This window comes from Coturnix japonica, chromosome 13 (genome assembly GCF_001577835.2).
Source record: "Coturnix japonica isolate 7356 chromosome 13, Coturnix japonica 2.1, whole genome shotgun sequence".
Taxonomy (NCBI): Eukaryota; Metazoa; Chordata; class Aves; order Galliformes; family Phasianidae; genus Coturnix; species Coturnix japonica.
Window position 1 is genome coordinate 9,260,975 of NC_029528.1, and position 13,472 is coordinate 9,274,446.

The 13,472-nt window shown below is 35.4% G+C and overlaps 1 protein-coding gene across 1 annotated transcript in view; it reads right to left on the minus strand.

The window, feature by feature from the left end:
* Positions 1-206: 206 nt before the first annotated feature.
* GABRG2 (gamma-aminobutyric acid type A receptor subunit gamma2) overlaps positions 207-13,472 on the minus strand; it is a 68,865-nt gene continuing 55,599 nt past the window's right edge. The window contains exons 9-10 of the mRNA XM_015876420.2: positions 3,623-3,646; positions 207-2,199 (exon numbers count right to left, since the gene is read on the minus strand). Coding sequence (XP_015731906.2) covers positions 1,924-2,199; positions 3,623-3,646 — 300 coding nt within the window. The 3' untranslated portion in view covers positions 207-1,923. The remainder of the gene's footprint in view (positions 2,200-3,622; positions 3,647-13,472) is intronic.

The window sequence follows — 13,472 nt, forward strand, 5'->3', positions numbered from 1 at the left end:
TAAGGTAATCTTCACAATGCTTTTAAAGACTTAGTCTCCAACCATGAAAATGTGAGTGGGCCATTTGAATATAAAATGAGTCAAATTAGAGAGTTATGAGGATTATTGTCACTTTATATTTCGGCAGCTGATGAATCAAACTTCTTAGAGCCCAGTCTAGTCCTTGATGTGTGCTTTTAACAAACTAATCAAAAGAAAACTCTGGAGCTGAGTGCAGCAGTTTTATTGGAAAAAGTCCACAGGTGTGTGCAATTCCTTTATTAAAAGATTTTCAAATACATTGGACGAGAAGCAATTGATGATTGAGTTATTCCTTTTTTTCTTTTATACATTTTTTTATTTCCAAAACTATACAAACATCGGAAAACTTTCATTTTCCTCCATTTTAGCTATTAGTAATTCTGTAATGATAATTAAATATCTCCCATTTCAATCTGCAAACCCACTTTTCAGGAGGTGACATTTTATATCTTTGACAATTTAAAAAGAAAAAGAAAAAAGTCAGTCATATGTACATGTGCTTAAAGTTGCATAATTGAGCATCATACAAGTGCTGGAAACTAGTGAATAAGTGGGTTTCAAGATTCACCCAGGAGGGCTGAAGGTTTTGAATACACATAAACTGCGTACATATGATTTATTAGCCAAGACACTCTTTGTTCCCTTTTATTTTCAAGGATATCTATCTGTGTGCTAGCTATGGTGTGAGGGTTTCTTAGTAAAGGTACTTACGGAGTGAAAAGCAGCACTGGCAGCAGCTATTGCTGATCAAGGACATGAATGGGCAGAGAACTGTATGCGTATACACAATACAAACATTTAAAAATGAAGTTCTTATGTAAAAAATAATATCTAGAAAAAAAACAAACCTATTTCTTGGATTGGACTAAAGGAGGGGGAAAAGAAAAGAAGAAAAGCATTGTGTGAGTACTTCAGCATGGGAGAAGAACAAAGGAAACACATGGATTAAATTCAGAAGCTGATCTTGCAGTGTATAATTACTGGAAATTCATTTGAAATATAGCAACATTATCAATGGAAAATGAAGGCTACAACTGCAGCAGACATGTACAGTATACTTTATGAGCTATTATATTGGCCATACAGATTTGTCTACATGTTATTTATTTGAATCCTTAAGGCTTCTCTAATGTCTTACATGAAAGTGCTGTCTGCTTGGATCTTCCATGCATGAGGGAAAGGGGACATTTTTCAAGGAAAAAAATATGATTTTTATTCACATTTCAGTTACAATAGCACAGCCAGAGACACAAAATAAAAGACAATACTTTATGGTACCTTTGTTTCATTTATTTTGGCCCCCAAAAGATGCATGCACTAGACTTTATGTACTACAAGGTACTGAAATATTTACAGCATTGTACATGTGCTCTTAAAGGGATGGCATAGGGAAAGGTCTGCTCCTATCTGGATGGGAGTAAAAGTTATTTTCCTAGCTTATTAATACATATTCAAAGTGAGAGATGACTCTTCCAAAAAGAAAAGCCCACAAAGAATAAAGCTATAACATAATTATAGCCAATGTTAACAAACTGTACAGTACTTTACCTGGGAATTCTCCTCTCTGTCACTCCTGTTTTAAATGGCAGCGCCAACTATTAAGTGATGTTGCTGTGCTCCCCTTGCCCTGTCTGCCCTGTTTCTCCTTATTCCATCAGGTATAGCTGAATATTATCTGCTTATGAGATTTTGGAGATATTTTAATATGTTGAATGGACATTTAATTCACAATAACCTGATGGAAATTTTTGGATAAATGATATAATTGGTATTTACTGGGTTATGGCACTAAAGATTTCAGACCACTATAAAGCGCATCATCAGTACTTCAAGTGGACTTTGGAAACCATCTCTCTAAGAAATTTAGTGAGTAAGGCCCGTATCACTGATCTCCTTCTGCTTTTAAAGGTAAAGATATGATACCCAATACACCAAGTTAAACAAACAGAAGGCAGTGGGGAAGAAGATGCGGGCATAGGAGTCCATTTTGGCAATGCGGATATGTATTCTTCCATGCCTCCATGCTCCTGTTCGACAATCCTCAAAGCAGCAAAAAAAACTAGCACAGTCCTTGCCATCGAGACACTCGTACCCGTATTCTTCATCCCTTTCTTGGAGGTGTGTAGCATTGTTCATTTGAATAGTAGCTGATCGAGGTCGGATGTCAATTGTGGGTGCCTAGGGTGGAATGGAAGAAAAGAAAAAGATGGCAGGAGGGAGAAACTCTGTTATTATCACCAGACCAACAGGAAACAGAAACTAATGGTCAACATGTGAATGATGGTTCTGCGGGGGTATATGGGAATCTGGTAATATTACCTTGAACTTAAAAATCAGTTTAAATCAGTTGCATCGTACACTAACTTTACAGGAAAGCAGCACAAATCAAGATCAAGTTGACAGCTGAGAGCAGTTAGCTTTAATGATAGACTAAGTAAATAATAGAGGTTAAAGGAAACGGAAATATAACTGATGATATTTGGAATTGCTTTTGTTTTATATTTCACATAACTGCTTGATATATGAAGGCAGTTTGGGTGCTGCACATGGGCGGAACGGAAATAATCAGTTGGAAATGCAGGATTATTTGTGATACAGGGCTGGATTGTGCAAATATATATGTATGGAAAGAAGGCAAAATTAAAGTGTTTTTTAACAAGGTTAGGAAAATTTTGGTAAGACTCCCCAGTAGTTAGTTTGAATGTATGCAGTTCACTGTCTACTAGTGATCACCAACTAGAAGGTTCATCATGTACCCAATTTTATATGGCAGATGTACATTTATTGGAGTGTTTTGAGTGAGTTATGCATCTAAAATGCAGTTAAGCACTAGTGAACACTAGTATGAGGAGTCTTAAAATTTCCTGCAGATACTTATTGTGGTAAAATAATTACAGTTTCATTCCATGAGCATGTGCAATTCTTGGCTTTCATTTTAAGGTGTTTTTTTTTAATTTTTTTTTTTTTTTTTTTTGGACAAAATCTCTGCATTTCTGAATGAAGATAAGATTTAGACATATTACACAGTTAGATATATTTGCTAATTAGCTAAGTGTGTTGGTCAAGTGACAGCATTAAAAAATATGTGCATCTTAAACCCTTTCAAAACTCTGACATTTTTTGCATAAGGAACAGCATTTGAGTGATCACCCGGAATTTTGTTCACATCAACATCACAAACAGATTTAGTTTTACAACTTGAAGTTAAGGCATAAACTGAGGGATCAGAGCTGAGTTCTAAAAGGGTGTATTGCAGCTTCTGGTGTAGTTGGTGGCATTGGATCCCATGGGCAACTAACAAAGAGAGAAGCAAAATGTTTTGAACAGCAACTCTCTTAATTCATGTGATCCAATAATGTTGGTCATTCTTGAACTTAGTGTAAGTTCAAAATCATTGTGAATCGATAATTGGGCTGCTGAATCAACACTACGTACTATTTAGAGAAGCATAACCATTCTACTTAATTAGGAAGTTACCTAGAGTAGAATGCTTAGATGTCTAATTTAAGAAAACAAACAAACAACAGCACTCTCATATAAGCTCTAATAGTTAAATTCAGCAGTCGCATGCAGTGAATTTCCATTCCAAAAAACATTATACCTTGAAGGAAAACATCCGAAGAAGCTTTCATTTTGTAGACAGAAAAGAGAATCAGAGGGTTTTGGTTTAAATTAAAGAAAAGAAGGAAAGAAAGAAAGAGAAAAAAATAATGTAAATTAAAAAGATGTTTCTAAAACATAGTAAGTCAAAAAGAACTAAACTTATAGAAGGTTTGGGGTAACAACCATTTAAACAATTATCTGTGCTATAAAACCCACACATCTTCATCTTATCTCTGACTTGTAACTACATCCAGGACAAAGACAAAGTGTAGCAAGCTCCTTTTAGATCTTTTCAGGGTATTCCAGTCTTTTATCAACATAAAAGATTATTTGAAAGAAGAGACAATTCAGTTTATGAACTCAAATTTTAGAGAAAACTACCTGAATACTGAGTACTGAAGCCTCAACTTTAAAGTTTTCTAGACTCCGGGTTTAGATTTGAAGAACTATTATTTCTATTTGTCCCAGGATTGTCCCAGATAAATAGTGTACAGAGCAACTAATCTCTAAGCAAGGTAACTAAATTTGAGGTAGTTAATCTTTGCTCTCTTAATTGACTATGACACAGGTTCACATAAGCAGCCATTTATTTCAACTTAAGACAGAAAAGTATGTGTCACTTTCCAAAAGTGCTTTTTGATCAAAACGTGCCTAGGATGAAATCCAAATTCACCATACATAATAATGTGAAAATTCTTCCTGTATAGTAATAGGGATGTTAGCAGTCTGTTTACCTACTGCAGCATATATCTGCAATTTTCTTTGAGTGTATTTCTCAGCAAGCTTTAAAAATGAAATTATGACAAGAAAGTGTAATGAAAGCTACTTTAATTAATACATTTTTGCTAATTTGTTCTTTCTTGGTGTGTTACAAGTAAGAGAGAATATCTTAAGTAGGATATTAGCAGAGCAAATCCAGACACTTTTATTATTTCCTAGATGTCTGAAGTGGATTTGAAAATATTCTTAACTAATGTAGAATGCTTGTGCATCTTGCAGATGCATATTTGATTCTTCTTTGAGGACAATCAGGCTGCTTTTGTTTCCTGTAATTTTCTACACTCATTCTTTTTACCTCACTGTTTCTAGACAACATACTTCTAAGTCAGCAGCAAAAAGCAATGTCTGTCCTGGACAAAATAAGACAATATTTTTTCCCTACCTGAGGACAGTCCTAGAAATCTACTAAGGGTGTTCCTGGGACTTTTCTTTTTACTGTGGTTATTATATACATTATTTATTGTTGGGTAGCATGCATCCATAAGTAACATTGCAAAATGGTGTTAAATCACCTTCAAAAGGAGATAAATAGATAATGGAGAGAGAAAATACAAGAAAAAGAAGATAAGGAAACAATAAAAAGGAAACAGAGGCTTACAGGGGAATTAGAAAGAAAGCACAGTCCATAGTTTGAATGTAACATTACAAAAAGCAGAATCATACCAATTTAAGTTAATAGCAGAGAATATTGATTAAACTTAAACAGAGAAACTGAGAGTTCTTCCATAAAGGTCACAGCAAAAGTTCTACCTTTATATATAATATATATATATATATATATTATATATATAATATAATAATTTCATTGATAGTTATTTGTAGAACAATTTGGCAAAAAGGGTCCTTGTTTTAATAAATTTGTTTCTCTGGCATCTAGACAACTGTGATATATAAGTTTTTATTATCAAAGTAGATGATTGTATTCCCATTAATACAGAAGAAGAGTAGATATGTAATAGCAAACTATCAAATGAGAGTACAGGCATAAAGAGAGGTGTAAATATTCCTTCAGAGAATGTAATTTAATTTTATACCTTACTGGTAAAAAGATACATACTGGATTTTTCTTCTTTTTGTCTTTATCCTTGCTTGGCTTTCTGTTGCTGACAAAGTAATGCAAAGTTCCATATTCCACCAGTGCAGAGAAAACAAAAATAAAGCAGACTGACACAAAAAGATCCATTGCTGTCACATAGGAGACTTTTGGAAGAGATTTACGAGCAATTGTACTTAGGGTGGTCATTGTCAGGACAGTTGTAATACCTGGTAGACAGACAGAAAATATCAGAAATGTTTTAAGTTCACATAACAAAGGCATCTTGCCATTTCTCTCTCTGACTGTTTCTAAAGGATGCCCACAGCTCTGACAGATAGCAAAAATACCAGCCTATCCCAAGCGGGGAAATGTGGATTTAGTGAGAGCTTCAAGGATGAACAGGGAGTGTGAATCATTTTTGCATAGTCATTGCAAGCGTTGCCCTGCTGAATTCTTTCATTAGATGGATTCTGATTCTAAGAAATGTGTTTAATTCATCTTTTTAGCTTTATAGTTTTGTTTTTAGGCATTCTTAATTCATTTTTAATTAAGAAATTTAGTTGTAGGGTTTATGTTCTCAAATTCTTAAACTGTTAGAAAGGAAAAAACTTTTTGTAACAGATTGAGAGGTCGTGGTGGAGAAAATATATACCTGTCACGTTCAAAGTACCCTATAGGCCAATCTAAACCTTTCCATGATGTTCAGGATGTTTCTTTTATGGAATTTGTATCAGTAGTGGCAACAATGCCAGTAAGAAATGCATTTGCAGTCATTATATGAGATGATAGAAATTATGAAAATTCTTAAGGAAGCATGTAATCCAGATGAAAATTTAATTTTAAGGTCAAATTGTGCGTTTATTTGTATATGTGCCATGTAAGCATGACTTTGTTTCCTTTCTCTTACATTAATGCATTCTTGTTGTAAGTAAAAATACTATCCCCAAATTCCCACACAAATTCTCTGTTGCTGCTTATTTAAGCAATTTCTTGCAACTAAAGCTGGAAGAGAGCCTTTCAGGACTCCATACTGTTGTCACACTGTGAGGTCAGATTTCTCTCAGCAGTGCCTCCTCTGGTCTTCAGAACTGACTGTAGCTCATAACCAAGAAGTACTAGGATATGCATCACCTTCCCTTCTCCTTTCAGAAGACTATTCCCTGTCCCATGGTGTAAATAACATTAAAAATGCATCAGAACAGTTAAAATTCATCATATTTTTATGGCAAATTTCATAACCACTGATTTTATCTCAGAGGTATGAATAGTCAAGTTCTCAACAGAAAGACTGGTCTAGATTGTATGTCTAAGCAAAAACAAAAATAACAGCTGAATGCCTTTATTCGTTTTATACTTTAAAGTACATTTTATGTCCTTGTTTTAGAGAGAGTGAAAAAAAGCAATAAAACATTTAAAGCATTATGTCTTGGGGCTGTTGGTCCTCTACTCCTGTATTTCTTTCAAGGGAAATCTGTAATGAAAATGCTTTCCCTCCCTCCAGTGCTCTGTTCTGTAGTTCTGCGAGGAAATGAAAATGCAGAAGGAAAAACTAAAACAATTGTAAGTAGCACCAATTTAATTCCAAAGTAGAAAACAGTGTTTCTATCTCCATAGTTGGGTTTCTGCACTGCTAGTTCTTACAGATACATCTGGTTTGTGTGAGGGGGCTGAACTTGGTAGCTCCTTTATTTTTGTCAGAGCTGCTAACTGTGTAGAAAGTGCTAATTCAGATTAATTGCATTTCCCCTTTTAGATATGGGCAAATTCAGTTGAGTTTGTGGTCTGAAGGACACATTTGACCTCTGAAGGCTGGTACCACATTCCTCACTTTCCACCACTGCATCACACAGCCAGAGAGATTGTTTCTTTTGTGGTATTTATTCAATTCTTTTTGATGTTTATTAAAAAATCGGAAAGGGCGATCAGAAAAGAAGCAAAAGATTTTATTGGAGATGATCTCCAGTACTCCTAGCTTAGGTTGTGACATGGTTAAATGGAAGAGAGAGAAATATGGTCTAAGTGCTGTTACTCCTTGGAAGTGATTACATTATTCTAAATGGGAGGAAGTTATATTAAATTCTCCCCTCTTGCATTTAGAAACTGGTGTCAGTTTAGCATCATAATGCTGAATAGAATAAGGAAGTAAAACAACTCACCCAGTGATGTTCTGGCTGGAACCGCATCCTTGTTAATCCAGAAGGAGACCCAGGACAACACAACAATAAGTGTGCAGGGAATGTAGGTCTGAATAGTGAAATAACCCATTCTCCTGCTCAGGTTAAAGTAAACAGACATGACTACATAGTCTCCTGTAAAATAAAAAGATACTGAAGTAGAATAATGTGTAAAATAAGGTCATAGAATTTCTAGATGTTGTCTAGGACTTTCCTATTCTATGCCTGAAGTATATATGAAAGTCATGCATGTTCACTTATGTAACCTGAATTTCAGATTTCAAGGGTAATCTATTTGCATAGCACAGCAGGCTTCTAATTTACCACTTCATCACATCTTGCAGATGCGTAGATACTTCTCTTCAGGATTCAGGAATAAAGCAAAGCTTCAGATTTTGATGTATTTCTTCTAAGCTAAAAAAAAAACCCCTGGATTTCATCTTTGCTTCAGATTAGAGCACTCCTGGGAAATCTTGATTGCAAAAGAACTGCAAAACCCCAGGCTGCAAAATACTTCATTGCAATTCTATGAAATGTGGTCCAGAGATAATTCCCAAACTCAAACAGAAGAGGGTTTGCAAATCCAGAGTAAGATGCTTTCCCGGAGATATCTAAGAGACTCTGTGGCTAATGTATGTTCTCCTTAGATCAGTACTGCTCCTTAACAGAGAAAGCTCTGTTTTCAGATATGATTAAAATTTTCATTTATCCCATAAGAATCCATTTGAATTTAGTCACAGAAGAAACTTCAGAGATCATTTTTCAGCTGGTGCTTATTTTTTTTCCTTTTTTTTCCCTCCAATATCAATGTCCATACAGCAGGGATTAACTGGCTTTTAATTTCATTGCTTTATAAGGAAACTAGAAACTTAAAAAGCAAATTGTCTATTTGGGACTTACAGGAAGATCTGATTGATCATGAGCAACCAGTTTCAACAAGTAGATGTTGTTTGATTACCCCCTTAATCTTAATAAGATAAACTTGTCTTACATGTGTATTTTATGTGCTAAACAACATTGACCAGGAGCACAAGGACTGAAGTCAGCCTCATTCTTCATCTCTGTAGTAAATCTACTAACTTCCTGGAGAATGTCTATTTTATCAGTTTGGGCAACCAATTTCTTAACATGGGTTTTTCAAAACCATTTATTTTTTCCCCTTCTGCATTATTGTCAAGATAACTTAAAGCAGTAGTTGTGTTACTTCAAAGCAAACAGTCTCAGGGAAAAGGCTGTCTTCATGTTCAGTGTTACTGTATTGCTTTAGTGAATCAACAAATTACCAGAAAGTAGAGATGGGAAATATAAAGCCAAAAATATGTGACAACATAAAAAGTTAGAAAAGATTAGCTCAGAACCAAAATAAAATTTGGTTATTTTCTCTCTGTTCTTGCTTCTTTTTGAGTTGCAGCTGCAGCAGACCATCCTGGGGAGTAGCTGAGCAGATATATCAGATCCTAGTTAACTTCTTCTTTCATATTTTTTTGCCCATAATTTTTGTCCTGTACTTGGGCGCGTCTGTTTGTCTGTTTTGTTGGTTTTATCGCTCATGCCTTGTAGGATCTTTTACTCAATAGAACAGAAAATAACACAATCTAGTATAGTAGACAGCACTGCTGTTCAAAGGTGTTAGAGCCAAATCTACAGCTTGGCACCAATACTGGCAAAATGAACAGTAAATCCAGCTGACCCAGACTGGGGTGTGCTGCAAAGACTTCGTGCAGAGACTCCTTCTGCAATAACCATGTGTGCAACTGCACCAAGTGGTGTGAATAACACACAAGTATGCGTTTATATCAGAAAGAGGAAGTAACTCCAGTCTTTCAGTTTTTTAGATGATTTTCACAAACAGTGTTTTACTGTTTTCCCTAGGAAACTTGGTGGAGATTATCTGGTCTCCACTGAGATTTATTTAGCTGTTTCTTTTAATGGAAGTAGTGTTTTTTGTATCGCAAACTATTACACTAATATTTTTACATTTTATGCACTTATTTAAATTAAACACATATTTTGTTCAAAATGTAATGCACATGAGCTTTTAAAATGCTAACTAACGTGTGAAGGCCTTGATCCATTCTGCAGCAATGAGTCATTACTTTGAAATCTCTGTCATCTCAATGACACTCTCTGAGGACAGTCCATTTACACACAGTGACAGCAGTGTCCCAACACAGCTTTTGCTACACAAACCAGAGACAATCCAGGTGGAAGAATTTTCTATACTGTTGAACACAATTCCTACTGCTTTTTTTTATTTTGTTTTGTTTTTTAATACTGATCTTCCTAACCAATTAGAAATAACATATTTCTACGTGTTCTAAAATCTAGAAAGTGATGTATTTGTTCTAGATGATTTCATTCTCTCACAAATGTTAATAACTTTTCTTCATGTAAGGCCTGTCTTTTCTAATGCATCTGTATGTAAATAATTCTAGCCACTGCAGAACCATATTGAAGGGAAACACTTTTTGTCGGTTTCTGATACTTGTAGCAAAACCCACAGCACTATTTTGGCAGACCTTATTTTCACACCTTGTAGAATCTCAAACATTCTACAGGAAGCTCAACTAAATAAACCTCTATATTCTTGACAAGCTTTAAGATTTTTGCAAAGTGAGTAGGACTTGAGCACCCAGTATAACTTGCCCGGCAGCTCAGAGTTGTCCAGTCTGAATAACTATTAAGTTTATGTAAATTCTATTAAAATTACATGTTGCTTTCTAATCTGAAAGCCTATTAGTGCTGTAAATGTTGTGCTGTGGAGTAAATTCCACTACTTCAGGAAATCTTACTAGAGAAAGGAATAACATTAAAACCAGAGTGACAAATTTTTATTACTTATATTCCTTGGTTGGGATTTTGGGAAGGGGGATGGACTGATGATTTTTCACCAGTATATTGTAGGAAAGGCTGTGTGATGAGGCAAGCCAATAATTCTGTAATGTATTCAATATTTCCTCCAGCCTTTGAGTAATATGAACAATTATAAATAAAGCAGTAAGGAAAGCAAGATTGCCCCAGAGAAGTGTGGTGCTAAATGTTGCCTATACAAGCAATGTAATGATGTAACAGCTGGCCTTCAAGACGTGTGGTTTAAATTAAGGCATGTACTCTGGAAATGATCAAATACAAAATGCTACAGAAGCATTCAAAGTAATGAAATACCAAAGATGTACAATTTAGGACCTAATACCAGTTGTCAGAAAATGTACATACAAAAGGTAAAGTATATTAAGCCCTCTGTGAGACATAGACTTGGCAGTACTTTGCTTTAATCCCACTTTTCATGACTTAAAACCGTAACCTCTTAAAATGGAATCTTGCCTCAGCACTGTTTTTATTCATATTTGTTTTATTTCTGACTTTATTCATGGTCTTCTCTGTTCTTTAGTTGGGGCCAGCTAAAACACTATGTCATTTTCAGATTATCTTTGTGCCTGAGGTGATTTTCACTCCTGGTGTGATGCCTGCATGAAGCTGTCAAGCTAAGACACTATTTTAGTTAAAAATGACCAGAATTGATACTTAGCACAGTGTTATTCACTAGTTCTCACTTGGTAAATTGTTATTTTTTTCATTATTACCTCATCCTTGTTCCCTGAGTTCTGGTTCTTCTCTATCCAATGTTGCCTACTGTGGCTATGGAGGTTCTCAGACTGCCAGATTGTTGTTTGGAAGACTGATATACTTCTGGACTTTTCTGGAAATGAATGATAATGTAACCTGGCAGCTTCTTTGTGACAGGACATACCTAAGTACTTAATGTTTGGCACTCTAATTAGATAAGGTTGGATTATTTTAGCTTTTCACTAGAAATATTACAGTCCTACCCATTCTATGGTTTATATACATTGTTATATGTGTCTAGAAAATACCTAGTGTTTTTTACTGTTAAGGAAATACAGTATTTCCCTGGCAAAAATAATCTTCTTACATTGAAGAGCACAAGTCATCCTTAATATATTTAGACATCGTTTCTCTCTCCCCTCCACCCTATGAATATGTATATATCTTCCATTCCTCTATGTCAGTATATATAGATAGCTAGATGTAGTCTACAGATATGATAATCAGTTCAACAGTTTCTTCAGTAACATCTATTTAAATTTTTAACCAGAATGCAGTCCCTTGGGAAACTGTTCTTCAGATCATGCTTATATTCATGTATAAATACTCATACCACATTTTCTACTAAGTGCATATTCCTGCTGTTTATATTCTGAAGATCAGATCGTGAGGCAGGATTCTGACTTGAGGCAAAGCTTCTCCATGATGCTGCTCCTAATTGGAAGGCAGGGATTTCTCTTAGTGGCAAAAATCCTTGTTACATATAGAGAAACTGTGTGGGCCTAAATTCACATCTATAAAGCAGGAGATATTTTGAAATGGAGGTCAATATTCCATCAATGCCCAATGATCATGACTTCTGTAAGCCCTTATAAGCGGGATTTTTTTCAAGCAGCGCTATGCCATTCTAATTTACACAGACTCAACACAGTGAGTGGGCACTTGACACACTTCATTTCATATACTTGTGTAATATAGCGATTCGAGTACTCAGATTCTGGCTCAGTTAGACATAAGGGGAAGTGAATTCCTGATTTGAGGAACCATCTGTGCATATGTCCTGGCCTAATTCCCAAAGGTTCAATAGAAGGAATTAGTTGTGCCAGGAAGTGCAGCCAGGGGGAGATGTACATTGCACTTAGCTGATTTAATCAGCACAGTGGGTGTGATCCTTCACTACATCCCACTTGTGGAATCAGTTATACCTGTGCAAAGTGAGGGGGAAATTATACCTATTAGTAATGCATGTTTAAGTGACTGTGCAGTGTGAGAGGTACTGGGGCAACAAGACTCTAATTTGTTCTCTAAACCTATTTGGAAGCTTGTACAAATGCTAGAGAAAAGAACAGCTTTCTAACATCACATGAAATTGGTGTCTTAATTATAGTTCAGGTAGCAACACTTGCAGCTCAGATTGCCTCTCCCTTACTATTATAGGATCCCATTTTCTGTTGTTTTAAACCACCAGTTTAAATTACAAAAAAACTTCAGAAGAGCTTTAAAGGTTTTATATTGGCAACCCATTCGAGTTACCCATATGTATCATTTCAGATCATTCCCATAGATAGTTTTGGAGTGGATAAAATTCAGTGTTTCACTCCTGTTAAATATACAGAGCTTCTAGCAAGGAAATTCAGTTAAGCGAAGGTCTGGCCTTTTTACATGATGGCATTTGTGTGGAAATCTTTCTAACAGATTAGAAAACAACCCATGTGTCCATAGGTATAGGCAGTTGCTTGGGAATTTTTCTGAGACTTTGTTTCTGATAAGCCTTGTGCTGCCTCTGCTGCCTACCAAACCACACACTGCTATGAAGGATGCAGCAAAAAGAGATGGACACCCACACAGTGAGGTGTCTCTGTTCTCCTCATACTTTCTTTGTTCCATCAGACAGGATAATAGCTAAAATCTCCAGAAATTCTCTATGTGATGAAAGTATACAGAGCAAGAGCTCTTCACTTGGTGCCGACTCCATAGCATAGGAGCAATTCTCCCTCAGGAACTGGAGTACTGTATCACAGGGACTGAACATGAATTTCCTTCAGTATTTTGGTTATCTTGAATATTTGTACTAGGGTATAACAGTGTGAAAAATTCATGAGTGCTTTAGTAATTCTTGATAGTACTTATGATTTTGTACTTTTCATGCTTGAAATGCAAAAATCTGGGGAGAAAATAAATTCCATAGCAGAATATTGATGATGCATCAATATCTGGCAGAAAAAGGATTCTATCATCAAGTAGCTACATAATATTGGGGAAAAAAAAAGAAAAAAAAAAAAAAAAAAAGA